The sequence below is a fragment of the Spermophilus citellus genome (genome assembly GCF_964194105.1).
Source record: "Spermophilus citellus genome assembly, chromosome: 5".
Taxonomy (NCBI): Eukaryota; Metazoa; Chordata; class Mammalia; order Rodentia; family Sciuridae; genus Spermophilus; species Spermophilus citellus.
Window position 1 is genome coordinate 62,270,799 of NC_138186.1, and position 22,669 is coordinate 62,293,467.

The window sequence follows — 22,669 nt, forward strand, 5'->3', positions numbered from 1 at the left end:
TCGCAAAGTGACAGAACTGGAGATGACATTTATTTATTTATTTATTTATTTATTTATTTATTTATTTATTATTTTGTAAATTTTATTCTGAGGACTGTAGTAAGAAGGCTAGTAGCTCCTTTCGTTTTTCAGTGGTGTGATCTTGGGCAAGTTTGTTATCATCTCAGATTTCTCATCTGTAAAACACAGATATTCAATCAACCAGTCAGACATACCTTCTGAGAATGAAATGCCACTACATGTGAAATGCTTAGGACAAAAGCTGGCACATGGGAAACATTCACTCAATATGTGGAATCTAATATTAATAGCTGCAAAGAAGCAGTGACTTATTTAAACATAACATAAATGAAAATTTAGATGACAATTTCACTGTACTTCCTGTTAGAGCCCTCTGTGATAAATTGCCCCAGAATGTTAATCTCAAAGAGTACATTATACCCCACCAAAGAGAACTCTTAAGGCCCATCTTTGATTGATCTTAAGACCAGACCAAGAAGTTGGAGACTTTCAAGGCTTTGAGGAACAGTCTTGAAAACAATAAGGAAATATTTTACTCACCTCTCTTACTGCCAGCAACATGCCATCTCCTACAATCATCAGATTACTCTTCTGGGAAGGGAATCCCAGAGTGATTGGCATTTGTTAGGTTAATACCTGAGGAGATGCCCAGTGTAGGGTTCCCAGATTTAGCAAACAAACAAACAAAAAAAAAATGCAGGACTGTCAGTTGAATTTGAATTTCACATAAACAACAAATAACTTTTTGGTATGTCTTATGCAATATTTGGGATATACTCTACAAAATTATTTGTTGTTTACCTGAAATTCAAATTTAACTGGGCTTCCTGCAATATATGGCAATCCTAATAAATGGAATTAGTAAAGAATATTCCTCACATTCCAAAAAGACAAGTCAACACAGGCAGATTAAAGGTGAATTTGATGTGGGTTATTTTAAAATTTTATGTGGTAAAGAAAAAGTGGAGTTGTGTTTATATGTTGATTTGTTATGGAGTTACTTCTTACTTCTTAGTTTCTGCCCGTATCTCCACTGACACCAATACTTACTTACTATTTAGTATAAGTAAAAGTGGTTGCTTTTTGCTTCATTCAATATATTGAATATAAATACAATAATGTGTTCAGTGGAGTTTTATTTAAATAGTGTTTATTGAGGACCAGCTGCATGTCAGGTACCATTTCACAAATGAAGAAGGCAAAAGTTCATGTCTGGAGGATAAGGAAATTTAAAAACACCCAAAGTGCTACCCTATCTAGGTAAATATAGAAAGGTGGGTGTTCAGTGAAGTGAGTTAATTGTCCTAGGAAAGGTGTGGAAACCAAGGACGGGATCCATTGCATGGGATCTAATAAAAAAAATTGCTCCAACCAGAATGAGCAGAAGAGTAAAGACCCAGGATGGCAGTTGTGTGTAAGTCTGGGAAGCAGCTCATCGTTGAGTGGAGTAGGAAAGCTTCAGGGAGGTAAATGGAAATCCTTGAGATTATTACATGGTGATGGAATGCAAAGAAAAAAATTGGGACTATATTTTTCCACTTTAAAGTATACAATTAAAATTAAATCCAGGAACTGCAAGAGGAAAACATCCAGAAAAGACCTGATGCAGCTTATGATGGATTGATCTGAACCTATCGCGAGTATCTCAAACAGGAGACGCCATTTCAACCTGAAATCTAAGAATATTCTCCAAATGGCCCAGAGAAGGGAGTATGATTAGAAGGCTGTGCTCAGCTACAGGAAACAGGTTTTATGCAGTCTAATCATAGCAGCACTGCTTGTTGGTTTATAACCTTTACAATCACATTATAAATAAGCCAAAGAAGAATTAATGTGACTATAGGCAAAATGTTAGTCAAAAATGATTAATTTTTTGAATGTGCAGATGAAAGTAGATAGCAGGCTGTAGGTGTAGGGAGAGAAGGTTGGGTTACTAAGGTGCTCAGTTTGGAAAGTAGAGAATCAGGAGATACTACTGTCTTTGGTGGGTAGAAGAGGACAGCAAGGTCAGGTGCAGCAACTTTGCAGAGGAGAGAACAGTGGGGGCTGGGCATAGAGAGGGATCTTTCTCAGGAGCAGAGGGACCAGAATGTATGTGAGCTAAGTCTTTGATTTGCCTAGAAGAAATTGGATAGGAAGGGCCTAAGATGGTACACCAAGAAATAATGACATATCAGGCTCTTTTGAAAATAGGAAAATACCCACCAGAAATTTAAAACATAAATCATTAAGAGTTTGGGGAATGGGACTGGAGTTGGGGTTAGGGTTACTGTGGGCTAAAGTGGGGGACTCATTTTTTTTTTTAGTACTTTAGTACTTTTGAAAAATTTGAACTATATGCATGATGACATTGAATAAATATTTAAAACTTCTGAAGATTAGAAATTTGTGAAAAGGAAGACATAAGAAAAAGGCTTTCAAAAATCAGTAAGAGTTAATCTGGAAGAATAAGAGAGTTTTCTGTAGAAAATGGGACTGCATGATCAAAGGCACATGGGCCTCAAAGTGAATGGCACCTGAGGAATGTCCAGGTCTCCATGTTGGCATTGGGTATATGGATGAGGCAGAGAAGAAGGTAGGAATGAAAGGGTGAACTGGAGCTACTAGAAGAGTCCTCTGAGCAATGCAGCTGAGTTTGGACAGTGAGCATCTCCAGAACAGGAATCATTTTTATTCCTCTGCATCTAGTATAGAGCCTAACACTAACAGTCACCCAATAAATGCTTTCAGAATGAATGAAAAAAATTATAAGCATATAAGTAAATTATATAAATATTTATAGGCATATCAGAGTTTTAAAGTGGAGTATTCTTATTTTTAGAAAATAATTTTATACTAAAAAAAAAAAGATGAATTGAGAAAAAAAAAGCAACCAGGATACTGACATTGGAATGGAGATTGAAAGTATAAACGAGGCCAAAACGGATACAAAAGATCAAGAAGGGGAGTAAGTCCCACATGGTCCTGAGATTTTTAGCTGCGGAAATCAGATAGATGATGAAGCCCCTAGTTGATGAAAGAAAACAAGGAAAATGAACAGGTTGTTAAAGTGAGATAACAAATGCAGTTCTGCATATACTAAATTTGAAAGCTCCAAGGATAATGTTTTTAAAATTGTAGGCCTTGGGCCATTAATAGATTATGAAGTCTATGTGGTTCATTGAGGCACACCCCCCCCCCAAATGAAACATGATAAATTTCAAAGCGCATCACATGTGGTAAAGTGTTGATCCACAAACTTGTATTTTCATTGCATATATATGTATATATCTGTTGTAAAATTAATTTCCTGTCATGTGGTAAAAGCAATGTCTGAGAGCTTTTACCCTCGGACACACAGGCAGAAGCAGTGGTAGATGTCAACTTCCATCTGCTCAAAAGGGTCACCTGGGCACTAACTCTGCATTCAGTGACTTCCCATTGTGCCTTTTTAAATATTTTATTTTTAGTAGATGGACACAACACCCCCTTTTTATATGTCTATTTTTTTTTTTAATGTGGGGCTGAGGATCAGTCCCAGTGCCTCACATTTAACAGGCAAACACTCTACCACTGAGCCACAACCCCAAACCTTCCATGTGTCTTAGTCCGTGTTCTGCTATTGTAGTAGAATACCACAGTCTGGATAAATTAGAATCAATATGAGTTTATTTGGCTTATGGTTCTAATGCCTGGGAAGTCCAAGATCATGACACTGGCATCTGGCTGGAGCCTTTGCACTGTGTCATGACATGGAGGACAAGCGAGCACACAGTAGGCAGAAAGGGAAAAATCATGCCCACCTCATCCTTTTTTTTTTTTTTTAAATCAGGAACTCAGTCCATGATAACAGCATTAATCCATTCATGAGGTGGAGCCCTCATGGTCTAATCACACATCTTAAAAGCCTTATCTCTTAAAACTGTTATAGTGGCAATTGTATTTTAACATGAGTTTTGGAGGAGACATTGAACCCCTTAGAACACTGAAAGCTTAAAATCATCTGTAGTGGAAGACTTCATATACAGAAATTTGCAAACACAACAAAAAAGGAATGCGTCCCCCGGCCTGGGACTCCCACCTGCTCCAAGCAGTCCCATCTCTAGCCAGAACCATCTCATAGGTCCTTAATCATACAAGTCTGCAGCTCAATGTAGAGAAAGAAGTTGTCTATTTGGAAGTTGTTTATTAGTGTGTGGGATTAACAAGTGCTTGTGGAAAAAGAAAAACTCTAAGGCCACCTCATTCAGGCAAGGTTGGAGGAAGAAGAGCTAGTGAGTGAGATTTTCAAAGACTGATCAAAGTGAGGATGGAAATTGGGTTTGAGACGCTCTTAGATGTCAAGAAAGACAAGGGGCTTTTAAAGGCAATTAGGATCAACACTGCTGATTCAATAGGGTGGATGGAAAAAGAAGAAAGGGCTTTAGCAATTGGGAGGGCATTGGTGGCCTTTAAATTAACCTATTAGTCTATGGGAGTGAATGTAGGAAGCGGAAAAAAAGAGTAGAGATGAGGATACAATTTTTAAGACATTGTGTGGAGAAAGAAAGGAAAGAGAATCTGGCTATAGTTGAGGAAGAAAAAGAATGAGGAGGGTAAAAATCTGGAGCATGGTAATAGAACCTTCCAGGAGGTCAGAGCTTTCTTAACCTCACCTATGCCATGATGACTGGAATTCACTTGTTCTTCCTGGAGCTGGATCATGTGGTGATGCATTTTTCCTGATGACACTGATCAGTCTGGGAATGAGACCACAGAAGAGAGTTTTCTGGGATTAGAAACTGGGAGAGTAGATTGATCCAAGGCAAAGAAAATGAGGGAATTTGTTAACTTAAAAGATAAGTTTTTGTAGTTAGGAAGTAATGTACTCATGTTAATTCATATTACCGGAAATCTAAACAAATCAGAATAGTAAAAATAGAAAGTGGGGGTCCTTCATGGCCCCACCTCATGAAATAAGTGCATAACAATCCGGTATAGTCTTCTAGATGCTCTTCTAGATTAAGAGGAACATCCTGGCCTTGAGTCCAACTCTACCTGTCCTAGCTCTAAGGCCTCGGTCAAGTCACGCACCTCAGTTTCCTAATCTCTAAGATGCAAATGATAGCACCTTCATCCTAAGGTTGTAGTAAGGATTAAAAGAGATAATGCCTGTAAAGTGCTTAGAATACTGTTTGGCAAAATACTTCTCTAAATGTGATGGATGTGTAATCATTTTGCTTCCTCATTGACAAACTATCAATGTTTCCCATAGTATACTGGGAGAAATAAAGTCCAGCTGTCCTGATGTGACACTAGTGCCTTATATATGTGAATATGTACATGAATATATGAATATTTGCAAAGAACTGAAAGTACTGATGGGTTGAGTAGGTTGGAAGAACTTCCCTGGAGGCAGAGTGACAGCATGAGGAGGTATAATGTCATGGTCAGAGAATATAATTTGAGTTCCATGAGTTCAGAGGGGAAGCACTTTCAGGGGACAATAGGTCCAGGATAGATATACCTCTTAGCTTCCAAAGTAGAGAAAAGTTAAGGATTTATTTTATTCAATATTTTAGACAATTCCAAATTTCATTATCCAATTCTAGGCTTAGCCTTCACCCCTCATTAGCAGTGACATTATGAAATTAGTTTACTGAAGGACTCTTGAGCTGTGGATGTCATAATTGCCTTGTTTGTATGCATCTAGTCACTGGGCTCCATGACCTAGTTTGCCAAACCAGTTGCCAGGACATTTTTCCTTACCCAGGTCATTGAAAGCACCCCTACTGACTTTAGTCAAGATGTAGGAGGCATTGTGCTGAGTCCAGGACTCCCAGACTTCTCTCAGTGGCACTGATTCAGTCATCCAACTCCTTTATCTGGTTGCTGAGTTACTTGATTCCACATTCACAAGGCTATTCATCGGCTCCTCCTGTTTCTGCTGTTACACCCTAACTGAGGCCTTCCAAGGCTGTGTCCTTGACAGTCACAAAACGCTTCTTTGTTTATACAAATCATACAAACTCATTTTAGGAAAATGGTGTTTATTACTAATTTAATGTACGTTCTCTGAAGCTTTTCTCCACATAAACAAATGCATGCATGTACACTGAAGTTATTGGTCATTTTTAGAAGTTATATTTTCATTAAGCAATAGAATACTAATATTTTATCAAACCAACATATCCAGATCTACAGTATCAGCTTGAAAGGCAATATAATATTTCCACAAGAAACTTGAATTGTTTACCAGTCTTAATTTTGAAATTATACTTCAGTGAATATACTTGCAGTAAAGTATTTATGCATGTTTTTAATTTTTTTTGTTTTAAATATCTAGAAATGGATTTTCTGGATCAGGATATATGCATTCTTTTGTCTTCTATTTTCTTTTCACCCTTAGTTGTCCTTTGCCCCAGAATACAATTTATGTTGTGGCAAAATTACTTCTCTAAAAGTGACAGGCTTGTAATCATTTTACTTCCCCCTTCAGAAACTGTCAATGTTTCCCATAGCACACTGGGAGAAATGAAGTCCAGCTATCCTGAGGTGGTATTGCAGGATCTGGCCTGAAGTCCCTTTCCTTTAGGTCTCTCATATTCAACTCAGTTTACATTCTGTCATTCTGGATTTCATGTCGTGGCATCCCCTTTGCTAGAAGGATGCCCACTTTTGGGTTCTGAGTTCTGGTAGAAAGCAGGCAGCATGCTCAAACTGGATTATTTGATGCACATTTACTAAATGGACTGTTGACAAAGGTGACCGCGGAATTCAGGAAATGCAACAAGGCATAGTGTAGTGCCTTTGATGAATGCTGACAGCCCTTACCTTCCATGGGCTTAAAGGAGCAAAAACAGAAAGCAGTAACTGGAACTTGGCAAGGGTAACTCTGTGGAGAAGGTTGCCTAACAAGAGCTGTGACCTTCATAGCAAACCCATGGAAAGCCAGGCAGGAAGAAAGCCAAGGGAGTAAATATCCCAACCCCATTTATACCCTAATCTCCTGCTGGAAATTGTCCAGCTCAGCTGGAAGCCAGAGCCCATGTATAATGCTGTCCTCCACACAGGTCAGCCTCCAGGATAGAGAATGAAGGAGGCTAGGTAGAAGGGATACAAAATGCCAGGACAGAAATACAGAGTCCTTCTGTAAGCCCCATCCAAGAGTGAATGTGAGAGCTACACAGGCCCACATTCAGACTGCACAGTACACAGGAGAGGCTGAGAGGAGAACCACAGCAATGTCTGGGCAGGTGGTCTCTGATAGCAAAATGTCACCTTAGAGAAAACATGGCCCATCCCGAAATCTGAACTCCCCTGAACAAGGTTTCATAAGCCTCCTGACAAATTGATACACAGCTGGTGCTCATCAGTCGAGATGCTAGAATCCTATAACCAGCACAGCCGCCTCCTCCATTCTGATGCAAGGATGGTCCTAGTGGTGAGTGGAGGTCCACCTCCCCCAACCCCAGAAGGCTTCTTAAAAATCTCCTGAAAGATGGATAGGGACAGAAAGGTACAGATGCTCTGATAACCACAAATGGAATCTGATTCTTGTCTTTTGGACCCTAGATGCAGGGAACCTCGTAGCTTCCCTGAGATCAGGGCTCTGACAGTAATGCCATCAAGCAATGAGTTTGATCTGTCTCTTACAACTGTCCACAGGAAGTAGAGACAGTTGTCTGAGTATGCTTTACTGAGGCCTCTGGGCCTCACTTTCCTTTCTTGCAAACCACCTATATTTCAGGCTTGCTATTAGGATTGATGAAATAATATCCAGAAAACACCTAGGACAATGCCTGATCAACAAATACTCTGTTCCCTGCTGCCACTCCCAGTTCTAATGACACCAACCATTCTGTCCACCTCACTGTGTTGCCTCTTTCATAAGCAATGGTTCGAAATGAACTAGATCATTTCCTAGGCAGGAAGACCTCCCTTCAGTCACTTTTGCATATGGTTTGACTTGCCCCTCAGGAGGCAATGCAGCACAGCAATTAAGGACATGAGGCAGCAGCCGCGCCACCTGAGCTGTCCACCATTAGCTCTGTAACCTCAGGCAAGTCCATGGATTACTATGTGTCTCAGTTTTCTCATCTGTGAAGCAGGATAATATTGGTGCCTACCCTACAAAATAAAAATTGACCAAGTGTGTTAAAGCACTTAAAACGAAGCCTACATGGGCTTATTACTGTCATCTTTAGAATTGAAGGAGGTAGAAGAGAATGAAATCCTCCTGTCCCAAGCATAAGTCAATGACAACTGAAAAGTATGCAAGGGGGTGGCAAAGCCACTCAGCCCACACTCCTGTGTTCCCTGAACTTGCAGACACTGCACATCTCTCTGTATTGGAGGCTTCGCTGGGATGGGAAAGGGGTAAGTGATGAATTAAAACATTCTCAGTGTCACTTTTAAGTAAATAATTTAATGCTGATGGTTGTTAATATTTTCATACATAAAATGAGTTTTTGTCTCATTGTTTTCTAAATTCCTTCCTGATCTAGAGATGACTTTTATTCTATGGAGAAAAGGCTTTATGGATGTTACCTTAGCCAGAAATTTTAGTCCTGATGCTTAAGCCAATGTGACCAACAATAAATGACTGGCTCACAGGTATTGCCCCTGGTGGCCTCTGTGACCTATCATGAGTAAGGCAAGGAAAGTAACATGCAGATTTTTGACATTCATCTAGTTGGTCACAAGGTCTCACTAAAAACACTAAAAACACCCACCATACAATTGTGGACCCCATTAGCAGATCCTAATACTTATAATGACTATAGAAATAATATTTTTATAATATCAGAATGATTGGTCTTATTTTTATATGGCCTTGTATATTATTTAGGTCATTTTTTTTCGATTCAAAATATGGTAGAATGTTTTGACCTTTTTGGGGTAAATTCTTCTTTAAAAAAAATAATGCAAGTAGCTCACTTTTGACTTGTGAAAAATTCTGGAAGCCCCTTCCTTAGGTTGCGCTACTCCCTGGCCCTCATGGCTTGTCAAGAAATTTGGTGTCAGACACCTTTTATTAGGGGAAGGAAACACATAATAGGGTATCAGAGGGGATGGGACCCCAAACATATGCAATTTACTGATGCCAACAGCTGTAGTCTCTCATCAGTTTCATCCCTTATCTCAAGTTGCTTTGTCCCTTATCACCAGGCAACTCAGTCCTTGTTCCCCTGCTTCACTCAACATATAGTAGCTACTCAGCAAGTATTTGTCCAATGAAATCAGGCTGCTCTGTAACTGTTACAAAGCTTAGAAGGGGAGATAGAACTCTAAGTTCTCCCAGTGATAAGGGAGCTGATGCAGTCTCTCCTAGGCATCAATTCTGGCTTGTAAAAGACACCTTTACATTCTGTCCTTTGACTTGGCTGACCACTCCCTTCTGTGTGACTATGTTCTCCCAGGTCCCATCCTTCCTCCCTAGAAATATTTACCAATTTTTCCTTTGCTACCAGATCCCAGGGAATGAACAGCCTCAAGGCTTGGAGCCCCTCCCTTCATCTAATATTCTTAGATTATGTTAGATCTTATCTTACACCTTTAAGTATCACCCATGTGCTGGTGATTTTCACATAGGTAACTTTAACCCCAAAGTCACAGAACTCTGGATTCCTGCTTGATATTTGGATGTCTTGCATGGATCTCAAACATACATCAAACAGAACCCTTAATTTGTATCACTCTTCTACTGGCCCCACACCGCTCCCTTCCACAACACCAGTGTTGTCAGTTTCCAAGGGCCATCCCGACTCCTTCTGTTCCCTCACCACTCGTGTGTACTACATTGACAACTCCTGCCAATTTTCCCTCCTGAATAACTTTGATTTCACTCGTTTCTCTCCATCCCTATGGCCACAATCCACCAGGTTACCACTCTTTCTTATCTGGGCTTCTGCAGTGGCCTGCTCTGTGGTCCTCTTGCTTTCAGTCCCATTTTTCAGTCTCATTCAGACCATTCTCCATATAGAGCTAAAGGAACCTCTCCAGAAAATTGAAGCTGCACCATCTTTGTTGTTTAAAATCTTTCAGTTTCTTTTTTCAATTTTCAACTCTTTGTATTTTGAATAAAATCCAAATTCCTCACCCTATCCCAGAAAACCCTAACCAACTTATCACTTATCTATATTAAATTCATCTTCTTCTACTTGCTATACTTCATAAACCAGCGGCATCTTCCTTTTGTTTATTCCTCACATAAGCCAAGCTGTGTCGCTATCTGTATGGACCCCTTCCCCCAGATCCTCAGATGCCTGGATTCTTCACCTATGCCAGGTCTCTGCTGAAATATCACCTCCTGTATTAGCATCAGGAGAAACAGAATATATAATTACAAGAAAGGGTTTATCAGATTAATTTATACTAGCAAAGGCTAGATAATCCCATGATGGCTGTTTGCAGGCGAAAATGCCCCAGAAACAAATAGGTGCCCAGTCTAAGAAGTTGGAAGTCTCAGAACAAGAAGAACCAAGAATGCAGCCCCAGTCTAAGTTGAAGTCTCAGAAGCTTCCTATAGAGTTGTCTATGCAATTCTGCAGTGCAAGTCTGTGTTCAAAGGCTAAAGGAAGCTCCAAGAAGACAGGAGCACTGAGTGTCTTTTCCCTACAGGGCCCAGCGGAGTGTTTGGCACATACAAGGGCATTTGATAAATATATATGGGAATAAAGGCAGGGAGACAAATGGAGCAAAGGAAAGAGAGAGGAAAAGGAAGGAAGGATGGAAGGGAGGGGAGGTGGGAGGGTAAGGAAGAAGGCTTTTCCGATCAGTGAGATCATAAATATAGATACTTGCTTACAGCAAGGGGGGGAAAGGAGAGACAAGGAGAAAGCACTATAGATGTTTTTGTTCTTTTTGTCATTGTTGTTTAGGAATCTACCCTATATCAGATGCTTTATAAATTATTCCAGTTAATCAATGAGATTATTATTCCACTTTTATTAATGAGAAAATAAAAAGAAGCTCTGCAAAGTTAAGGAACTTGCCAAAGATCTCATAGCCAGTTCTGAATGAGAGGGGCCCATGTTTTCCCCACCACGCCATGGAGGTCAGACATCTCCTGTGTCTAAGTGACTACTAAACAGCTGACCTTCTTCACAGCCTGTGGGCTGAAAATCTTTTTTTTTAATAATAATATTTAAATAATTTTAATTTAAAAAATTTTTAATTTAAAATTTTTAATTTAAAATTTTTTAATTTAAATTTTTTAATTTAATTAATAAATAATTTTTTAAAAAATAATCAATTATTTGAAAGAACCTGGTGAGGTCCGGCACATTGGGACTGAAGTAGAAGGTAGAATTGCTAAAGAGTTTTGATATGAAGTAGAGCGGCAATCCCACTCCACCAGATACCTAGGGAAGCTGAAATTAATTGGCAAGCTTTCAGTTTCCATGGTGTAAGCACAACAATACTCCAGGCAGTTCAGGCTCCTGAAAAGAGCTCCCTGGGTTTCATACAAGCAAAGAGCTCCCTGGGTTTCATACAAGCCTGTAAGTATTTTTACATTACCCCTCTCTTATTTACTATAGTAATACAGATCACTCACTTATTAGCCTCTGTATTACTTGGACTACTTTGCAAATTGAAACACATCTACCAGAAAGATAGGAATTCAAGTGCACTTAACCAAATTCACAAGGATTCATGTCACGGAGAGTTTGCCAGATTTCAATGACCAATGATAGGCTAGTGAATCACATACGTAAATTTGCAAGTAAGGTTTGTATTTTTGTTCTTTTAAAAAACTTCTAATAGTTGTTTGTTTTTAACAAATAGCTTTATTTAGCTATAATTCACATACCTAAAATTTGAATCCATTTAAAATGTACTATTCAGTGGTTTAAAACTATTTTAGAGTTGTGAAACCATTACCCACCACAATCTAATTTTAAAGTATTTCATCACTCCAAAAAGAAGTTCTGTGCTTACCAGCAGTCTTTCCTCCACCCACCCAGGTCCCAGCCCTAGGCAACTAATAATCTACATTTTGTCTCTGTAGATTTGCCTATTCTGGGCATTTCACTTAAATGGAAGTATCCAATCTTCTATGATTGGCTTTGTTCACTTGGCATGTTTCAAGATTCATCCATGAATCACGTCTCAGTACTTCCTTCCTTTTCATTATAAAATAATATTTCATTATGTGGATATTCCACATTTTATTTATCCATTCATCTGTTGATGGGTTTTGGGGATGTTTCCATTTTTCATCTGCCATGAATAATGATTCTATGAACATTTATGTATAAATTTTTATTTGAATGTTTTCATTCTTATACACCCCAATTTATACTTTCTTTTCTTAAAATTTTTTTAGATGTTGATGGACCTTTATTTTTTTATTCACTTACTTATGTGGGGCTGAGGATTGAACCTAGTACCTCACACATGCTAGGCGAGTGCTCAACCATTGAGCCACAACCCCAGCCCCAGAAAATTTGTACTTTCTAATTTCAAAACTTACGATAGAGCTAAAATAACCAAGATTATGGTGGTACTAGCACAAGAATAGATATCTACAGCACTAGAATAGAACTGAGAGTCTAGAAATAAATTCTGACATATATACTTATTTTTTGACAAGTATACCCTATATAAACTCAAAATGGGTCTTGGGCCTAAATGTAAGGCTCAAATTGCAAAACTTTCAAAGGAAATTAGAATAATAAATATTTGGGAGGTGAAGGAGCAACTTTATTTCTTTGCATGTGGATATCTCATTGTCTCAGCATAACCCACTTGAATCGAATGTATGAAATATGATATGTCAAGAGCTTTGTAATGTTTTGAACAACCAATAACAAAAAAAAAAAAGGAAAAAAAAAGATATTTCTTTACCCATTGGTTGGCCCTGGAGTGTTAACTGAAGTCAAGCAGTATGAGTCTTCCAACTTCATTCTTTCTCAAGATTATTTTGATTATTCAGGGTTCCTTGCATTTCTGTAGAATCTTCTAGGATCAGTTTTTCAATTTCTCTGGAAAAAACGTTTTGCTGCACAATGAAAACTTTTACTTGAATTACAACACATCCATAGGAAGTTGTGCAATCACTTCAATATCAACTTAAATGTGGAACAAACAGGGTAGGTTTAGTGTAAAATTGCTCAAAAGCTTGTATGGAAGGCAAGTGAAAAGGCTCCTAGACACTGATTGCGAAATGATTTTGCTTTTGGTGACACTTGCAGGTTAGAAACACTAGTGTTTTTGTTTACCATTTTTACTATTAATCAAATCCAGTGTTTTATAGTAAAGCAAATTTAAAAACTAAAATGCAGTTTGTGCCATCTTCTCTGTTACCCAGCAAGGCATGTGTAGAGCACCTACATCCTATAACTCACCTAACCCTTGCTTTGCACACTTAGAGATTCTGATTCACTTTGGGCTGAGGTAGAGGCATCTTTGTTTTTAAGAATCTACTGACAATTCTATGGAGCCTCTCAGTGGAGACCAACTGCTGCCTCCTTGCTTCCTCCTCAGGTCTCCAATAGTGTTCCCTGCCAATCTATCCCCTACTTTTCAGCCAGAGAGATATGGCTACTCAAAGATGAACTAGAACTGCTATGGGGACTTGTTATGAATGCAGACTCTCAGACCCCATCCCAGATACACTGTGTCAGAATCTGCAATTAAACAAGATTACTAAATAATTTGTATAGACTAGAGGCTGCTAAACTCAGGTCTAAAAGTTGAATCTGGCTCAAATCTATTTTGTAGGCCTATGGCTACCACCTAAGGTGTCAGGCCTCCATGGACGAGTGCTGTGAGGCCCCAAGAGCAAGTGCATGCTTCTTCCTTAATCTCTGCTGCCTGTTTTGCTCCTAGCACTTGCCTCTGCCACTTGTAGCGTGCCTATTCACTGCTCAGGGCCCACTGGTGATGTTGGTAAAGGATTTCAAACACAGGCACAGCACACCGTGGGCCAAAGGCACATACTCCAAAGTGCAAGTTGTTCCAGCATGGGGGAATTTGCTGTTGGCAGCTGCTGGGACCACAGTGGAAACTTAATAAGAGAGTTGGTGACGCTGAGCTGCTTTTTCTCTGGCCAGCTGCCAACATGAGATTGCCAACCTCTCCAGGAGGAGAGAGGGCTCACTGGAATCTGAGTAGCAATAAGGCAGAGAATGAAACTGAGCATCCTACTGACAATGCCTTTCTGCTGAGGCCCATCCTCTCTGCCCTATGAACGTCTCCAGCTGAGGGTTACTGGTAACAAAGACGATGAAACAACTATTGCAGGCAAATAGGAAAGAGTAGGACATGGATTTTTACTCTTGTTATTTAAGTTGCTTTTAAGTTCCCACTAGTAGTCTTGATTTTGTCTCTTGGTATAAAAATATTGCTGTCTGGATTTTTACAGAAAAAGATTGCCAACCCTCAAGACAGGGACATTGTTGTTGGAACTGCTTACACTTCAGTGTAAGCAATCCTGGCCACCAATGTACTGTGCCTAGGTTGGGATCCTCCACAGTCAGTCAGCCAACTTGACTCCTATTTATCTTTCTGGGATGCAGCTTAGGTCTCTTTTAGAGAAAAATCCTTTTACTTCCCAGTCTTAGTGAATGGCTCTTTTTTTTCTGTCTGTTGGATGCTTGGGGCATTGCATTTTTATTATGCTACTTCTCTGTCTCTCAGGCTTTAGGGCTATTCTCACTTTCCAATGTGCATCAGACTTACCTGGAGGGCTTACCACGACTGTGGCTGGGCTCCACCCTAGAGCTTCAGTAGGTCTGAGGTTGAGTCCAAGAATTTGCACTTCTTCTAAATCTTTGGTGGTGGTGGTGGTGCTGCTACTAGACACAATTTGTAGGGTGAACTCCAGACCCATCTCAAACCTTGAGATCAGAGGTATCTTCAATGGCCACAACTCCTGTGGCCCTCTCTGCATTCTTGTTGTATCTTTTTTATATCACCAGTTCTCAAACTTATTATTTTTTTAATCTCAGAACTTCTTGACACTCTTAAAAATGATTGGGAACCCCAGAAAGCATTCATGTATGTGGATTACATCTATCAATATGTATGCTTTTAGAAGTTAAAACTAAGCATATCTTAAAATGTTAATTCATTTACAAAACCTGCAATAAATCTATTACATAATAACATAAGTAATATTTTAATGAAAAAATTATATTTTCCAGAATAACAAAAAATGCAAAAAGAGTGAGCTTGGTTTACTTTTTTTTTTTTAACCTTTTAAAATCACCGGCTTAATAGAAGACAGCTAGATTCTTGGGTCAGTTTCTACATTCACTTTGTTCTGATGGAAGCGTATAAAGAAATCTGGCTTCCAACAGGTATAAAGTTAGAAAGAGAGAAGTATTTTATAGATTTCCAGATAATTGTGGATTTTCTCCTTTGATACTACACCCAAACTAGACAGATAGTAGTGCCCTACATTTTAGTTTCGATGTGGAATTGAAGTGATATCCAGGCAGTTTCCTTATTCTGATTTATTAAAGTCTTTTCCATCTTGAATGGATCTCTTTCCTCGTGTCTGATCTTGCAACATCCTCCACTTGTATGAAAAAATATTGGTCCAGGAGGTGAAGAACATTTTCCGAATGTTGACATACTTTATTATACAATATCTTAAAACTGCATTTATTGAATTACATGATTAATGGTAAAGATCTAATAAACATAATTTTTATTGATTCCTTAAGAATGTTCCTATGAAACTGGTCTTTTTTTTTTTTCCTGTGAGGGTGTAGCGAATAGCTTGATCATAGTCCAGTTTTGCTGTCATAGCCTAACTTTGTATGAGGGTCCCAGAAGTTTTCTCTACCTTCTCTTTGGAACCATCAGAAAAATTGTCATCAAGGGGAACAAGGCCAAGAACACCTTAATATTATAATGAAATAGTTTTTCATTTCATAGTTTCCCTGAAAAAGTCTAAGGGATTCCAAAGAGTCTTAGACTACAAGGTGAGAAATACTGTTTTAAGGCATAATATTAATATCAGTTTTTAGCTATGTTATTTGTCTGTTTGTGTGTTTTCCCCTCCCCACCTGCTGTGCAACAGTATTTAATTTCCATAGAGCTCTGGGCTCAGTGTACACCTTTCACATGGATTTTCATTGTCTCATAATCCTAGATGTTTATACCCATTCTAGAGATGAGAAAGACACAGAATTATATAACAAACTTAAGGAACACTACTAGAATTTTGAAGTGGGAGTGGGAAATATTGCTAGAAGGTGGTTTGAAGCCAGTCCATGAGTGTAGACATAATTCAGTGTGCAGTGGGAGCCATCAGTAGTTTTGGGGGTAGGGGACTGGCATGCAGTAACCATAGTAGCTAAGATCCAAGGCCACACTCAGCTGAGACCACATGCCAGGCAATCCTAGCCGCAAATGCATGAGGCAGGAAAGAAAATCCACAACGCAAAACTCTGTGGAGCACTTGTTAGGAATTAAGGGCTGTAATCAAATTTCCTAAATGATGTGTCTCTCCCACAGTTTCTGTCATGGAATTGACCAAAATATCCAACCTGACAAAGCTCCACCAAGCTGTGGCTCTGGGGGACTACAATTTAGTGAAGAGGATTTTGAAGAAAGGTCTTTGTGACCCAAACTACAAGGATGTCGACTGGAATGACCGGACCCCCCTTCACTGGGCTGCAATCAAAGGTGGGTGGGCGATGCCTTTAGTAGATCCACCCCTGTGAGCCCACCATTCAGTCTACAGGCTGTGTACAGAGTAGAAAAAAATATTTTTTTCTGGAGCTAGATGGAGCATTTCAATCATCACCCCTTACCAGCATTAGCAAATTTAGTTTGTTATTTAGTGTCTCTGGGCCTCAGTTTATGCTTCTATATAATGGGGGTAGTAATGTTACAGTGGAGTTATAGGCATTCAGTAAGATAGTGGGTATACAACACCTAGCATATAATCTGCTCTTAATTAATATTAGTCTTCTGCCATCTCCAAAACCACCTTCAGAGAGCACTTGCCATCTGCTGGCCACTGGGCTGTGTACTTTATCTCTGTAGCTTCACTTGTATTTCTCAAACATTCAGTGAGGTAAGTGATAATATTCTAACTGATAGACGAGGAAATGAAACCTCAGACATTTGTTTCTTATCCAAGGTGATACACCTTAGTAAGTGACATTGTGAGGATATGAACCCACATCTATCTGGTGAGAAAGTCTATTTGCAAGCTGTTAGCTAAATGTAAGTGGGCTTTAAAATGTTTGTTTTTGAAATGAGCATTGAAAGAGGAGCCTGGCCAGTACTCTCGTGAGCAGGACCTGTCCACCTGGGACAGTGGACAGGAGAGGGGTGTCCTGGAAGGAGTACAGGATGTACTGTAAGAGCAGTACCCTGTGGGAGTGAGGACAGGGTGCTGATTCCCCAGTAAGAAGAAGGAGAAGGGAGAGGAAACTGGAGGCACCCCAGAGGCGCATTTCCTACCCCTGTCATGTTGTCGAGGCTGGCCCTAGTCTCAGGCCGTGGGGGACATTTTCCTCTTAACCTCCTCCTGTTTCTTCTTGGTCCCTCTAAGGGCAAGTGGAAGTGATGCATCTCCTGATAGGCTGTGGAGCCAGGCCCTGCCTGGTAAGTGATGTGGGCTGGACCCCCGCTCACTTTGCAGCTGAGTGCGGCCACCTGAATGTACTCAGAGCCCTGCATGCCCTGCATGCCGCCATCGATGCCCCCGATTTCTTTGGAGACACACCTAAGAGGATCGCACAGATCTATGGGCACAGAGCCTGTGTGGCCTTCCTGGAGGAGTAAGTTTCTTTTTTTATTTTTATTTTATTTTTTTTTTGCTTCCCAGCTATAGGAAGGGCAAAGATACAGAAGCTTGTGATCAAGGTCTTTGCCCACTCAGTGGGCTCAGGTCAATGAAAAAGAAATGAGAAAATCCAGTCAACTGACTATGGTTTTCATTAATTTTTAAATTGAGTTATTTTCACAGAAATGACTGGCCTCAGGTAAAAAATACATTGGTCTGTTGTTTTAGATGATACAAAAATTGTCTCTGATCAGAGAATTGGGACACACTTTGAAGAAAGGCGATGATCCCAGATTCATGGGCCCCTGCAGCTTTCTAAAAGGTATTCAAGCTGTGTGACCTTGTACAGGTTGTCACCTTCCTGACCCTCCATTACCTAATATTTAAAATTAGGCAGATGAATTAGAATTTGATTTTTTTTCAGACCCTTCTACTTTTTCAAGCATCTATGTTCATCTGTGAATCCCCTACTAACACATATACCCAAATAAGAATTTATCTAACATTTTGTTCATTTTTTTTTGCTCAGTCAAGACATTGAACATAGTTTAATACCAATTATGTACATAGCAGTAGAGCTCAGAGAGGGATGGAAATAAAATTTAGACATTTCTAGTTTTGTTGGATCAACAAGTAACTCATATAAGAAAAAGTTGAATAATAGTATCTGGGCATTATTTCTTGGAAATTAAGACAAGGTAGATATCAAATCTACTGGGCTGTGCATGATAGAAGAGGAGGGTGGCAGTGAGATGTCTCCTAAGAGCTGGCAAATATAGTTGTAAGAAAGTTAAACTAGGAAAGTCTTTTCCTATAGTGAGATTAGTAATGTGAAGAAGTAACCTAAGAGATTCCTAGGGGAAGTGAGGATTGAACACAGGGGCTTTTTACCACTGAGCTATATATCCCTAGTTTTTTGTTTGTTTGTTTTTAAGTGTGAGACAGGGTCCCACTCAGTTGCTGAGGGCCCTCACTAAGTTGCTCAGGCTAGCCTTAACTTGTGATCCTCCTGCCTCAGCTGGGATTATAGGCATGTACCACCAAATCCAGCTCAAAAGACTCTCTCTTAAAGATGGTGTCGCCCATTTAAAATATCCGAAGTCACAAATTAGGTGATTTGAAGAGCAGAGAGGCAGAACCTGAATCTTTGTTTGAATATCTCTATCTTTTCCCTAGTTTTTTCCATTGCCCTTGTCCTCGGTAACCTCCATGCACTGTACGTGAGACCACAGCTCTCTTATCAGTTCCTAGAGCCTTAGGTCTTTGAGTTGTCAAGACTCTGTCATTCAACATTTTTCATTCCCAGTCTATCATGTGCCTGAAAATGTCACCAATCTCACTCGGCTGCCAGGACAGTACTTCTACTTTCTTCTCATACACTCTTCATAACTTTCCCACCCCTTTTTCTTTCATTCTGTACCATACAATCCAGAATTGCCAATCTTGGGGAAATTTCTGTGCTCTCTACTCCTAGGCTTGGTTGACTAGAGAAAAAAAAATCCCAGCAAGAAGTAAATGAGCATCATCAGAAAGATTTTTTCTCGGCTTGGCTCTCTCTTCCTGAACTACTTCCTCACTGTCAATTCAAGTCCCCATTACACTCTCTCAGAGGGTATGTCTTCTTGAAACTCTGGGGTACATGTTTTCCAACCCCTGTATATATATGTATGTATACATCCACACACACATACATATATACACCTATGTATGTATATATACACATGTGTATATGTATGTATACACATGTATGTATACATACATGTGTGATATATACATGCGTGTTTGTGTGCATATATATATATACACATATATATGTTGGTATGGAGTTGGAAAAAATATATGTGTCTATGGACATATTCTGTAGTGGGAGCTCTAGGTTTTGATTATTTGCTAAGATTTACAGGAGAAGGAAGAACCCTAACTTACATTTCTTTTAGCTGATTAGAATAGTGTATCCCTGAAGATCTTACATATACTTACATCAGTTCTTTCTTGCCTCCCATCCCTTCTTCTGTAAAAAGGGTTACCCCTCCATGTAGATTCTTCACGTCTCTTCTACAAGGCTATTGCTCCTGTATTCTTTGTTGCATTTTTACTCTATTTCCTGCATTTTTTTATGTTCCTTCCTTTCATTTCTTTTTAGTCTGTGAACATGTTCAAATAGACCTTATTAAGCAAAAAGCAGAACCCCACTTTTGTTTCTTTTCTTCCCTACACTTCAAAGCTACTTGAAAATTAATTTACATAATTATCTCTACTTCCTCACCCAGACTTCCTCCTGCCCCATCTGTTTACGGAGTCAGCTCTGACCCAAGTTCTTATGAAGTTCTTGTTTGCTAAGCCAATGGCTTATTCTGAGTTCACATCTTATCTCTACTTAATTACCATTTATTATATTTCAGAAACTCTTCTCCCTTACTTAATTGGATGCTACTCTCTCCTAGCTTCCCCCCTCTTCTCTAATTATTTCTCATAATTTGCATATAATTTTTTAAAAAGAAAAATTAAATGGTTTATCCTTACATGCCTTTTAGACGCTGAAATTCCTCTGGGTCCTGCCTTTGGCTCTGCTGCACTGACATTCTCTGAGTAATCTCAGCCCCTCCTTAGTGGCCAGAAGGAGGATGAATGTGACACATGGCCCAAGTATAACTGAGATGGAGGAGCAGTGACTCCCTTCAAATAGTGGGGAGTGTTATTGCCAGGAAAACTGTGCAGGCAGAAACAACAACATCAAATACAAGGTGAAGGTGTGTGAGTCATCCTATTGCACTGAAAACTTCCCTCTGACAGAGAGTCTAGAGACAGAATCCTGGGTTAAGAGGAAGTTAATTTGGATCTGGAAAGATAGCTAAGACCTGCAAATGGAGGAGGGAGAAAAATCTGTTGATTTGGAATGAAGCCACCAAGTTGGATTTGTGCATAGGTTGTGCGCATATGTGAAGAGGTAGAGGGACAGTGCAGGATGAATGCCTGGCTAAGTAGAGTATCCATCTGAGGGAGATGTGGAGGATAAGTGTGCATGGGTAGGTCAGTGGGTGGCCGTAGTCAGCCAGGCAAGTGAGAAATGTGAACTCAGGGGATTGACAAGCAGAAAGAGATGCTTTAATAAAGTTGCTTATTCATTGGAGGACATGACAGTGGTGCTGTGCAGGTAGACTTGGAGGCATTTAGACTCTTCAGGATTTCTTAGCAGTTCATGTTGTGAGTAGGTGAGCTCCTGGGCTAGGAGGATGCAGAAGAAGGACATAAGATATTTTTAAGATATTTGATAATTTTCTAAACATCCTAGAGATCACTGAGGAAAACTTCAACTTCTGATTCAGGCTCTCTAAGTAGCAAATCACTTATTCAACAGGTAGATGTGAACCCTACTATGTGCATGTCATTAAGCTAGACACTAAAAAGGACATAAAGATAAATCATATAGGACTAGACATCAAGAAGTTTCCTTTCTGGCCAGGTGTGATGGTGCATGCCTGTAATCACAGCAGTTTGGAAGGCTAAGGCATCTAAGACCAAAAGTTCAAAGCCAGTTTCAGCAACTTAGTGAGACCCTAAGCAACTCAGCAACCCTGTCTCTAAATAAAATATTAAAAAGCTCTGGGGATATGTCTCAGTGGTAAAGTGCCCCTGGTTCAATCCCTATACCAAAACAACAACAAAAACAACAACAACAAATGTTCCTTTTTGATTGGGAGAGAAAATAACTTGTTGAACAACTTATTTATATAAATAACACTGAACAAGAGAAAGTGACAAGAGAAGGGATGCTAAGTAATCTGAAGATTAAAAGGTCACTTCCAGCTTGCTGGTGATAGATTGAGGGATGACAGGGGGTGGTGGTGGGGACAGGAAGGTTCCCTATGCTCTGACTTGAGAATTTTTTTTTTCCCCTCAGTACTAGGGATTGATCCCAGGGCCTCACATTGTTTAAATTTTAAATAATGAATATGCATTGCTTTAATAATTAGAAAAAAATACAATTAACAGCAAACAAAAGAAAATAGCCTCTTCAGTAACAGGCCTCTTGCTTTGTAAGCACAATAAGATTTAGCAGTTCCTTCTTTCAGTATATGTATCATCAACATCTTACTCTGACACATGACTTTCCTCCACCTCCAAGTAGTTTCTTTGGCTTCTGAGACATCCCTAAGTGTGCACTTGGAACCGGGCAAACTAGGCCTCCCTCCAGGCTGTGTGTAGAGCAGGAAGAGAGAGCTTGGTCCTTGGCTCCCTGCCCCATGCTCAGGCCTGTCTGTCTTTGTCTAGGGCGGAGCCTGAGTGCAGGGACCATCGCAGAGCAGCTGAGCAGAACGGGCTGCACCTGGATGAGCGGGACCCAGACTGGGATGCCAAGAAAAGGGAGCTGGAGCTGTCTCTTCCTTCCCCCAGCAAAAATACTAATAAAAAGAAAAAGAGAAGTGGAGGCCCAGCCAAGCTTAAATACACCAAGGAGCGGAAAGCGTGAGGGCTGAGCCTGAGGGCTGGATCCTTGTCTGGCGCTGCCAATCTAGAGGTTGTCAGGCTTGTGTTGTCTTTACATAATTTTACTCCAGGACGCCGACCCCGGCTTCTACCAGAAGTTCATGACCATTTCAAATTTCATTCGGTTTGAGAATCTTGCCCAGGTGCTCTCAGCATGAGCGGTTGTCTCCTAAAACCTGTTGTCCACCAGACCAGGAGGGGACAAACTTTAGCAGGCCAGCTGCTTACACTTTTTTTTTCTCACCACTAATTTGTACCACTCCCCCACCCCACACCCCATTATAGAATTTCAGGGATCAAAGAAAGAGTCCTGAGGAAACTTGATTTTTTCCAGGCAAAAAAGGAAAAAAAAGAAAAAAAAGAAAAAGTAAAAATAATACCCTAAAAAAAAAACCTAACATTATCCTTTCAATCTATGAAAAAAAAATTGTATTTATTGTCACATAG

At 39.7% G+C, this 22,669-nt stretch overlaps 1 protein-coding gene and 1 long non-coding RNA gene across 2 annotated transcripts; one reads left to right on the top strand and one right to left on the bottom strand.

Moving 5' to 3' along the window:
- Nucleotides 1-45: 45 nt before the first annotated feature.
- Nucleotides 46-12,973, bottom strand: LOC308650190. The gene is made up of 3 exons (XR_014022274.1): nucleotides 12,832-12,973; nucleotides 4,656-4,739; nucleotides 46-176 (listed from the first exon to the last, which is right to left on the bottom strand). It is a non-coding gene; the product is annotated as an uncharacterized lncRNA (long non-coding RNA).
- A 3,407-nt stretch (nucleotides 12,974-16,380) lies between these two features.
- Nucleotides 16,381-22,205, top strand: ANKRD66 (ankyrin repeat domain 66; the record flags this gene model as incomplete). Its single annotated transcript, XM_081296197.1, has 3 exons — nucleotides 16,381-16,623; nucleotides 17,501-17,729; nucleotides 22,007-22,205. Exons 1-3 carry the CDS (start codon nucleotides 16,461-16,463, stop codon nucleotides 22,203-22,205), a joined length of 591 nt encoding a protein of 196 aa, XP_081152323.1. The 5' UTR covers nucleotides 16,381-16,460.
- Nucleotides 22,206-22,669: the final 464 nt, after the last annotated feature.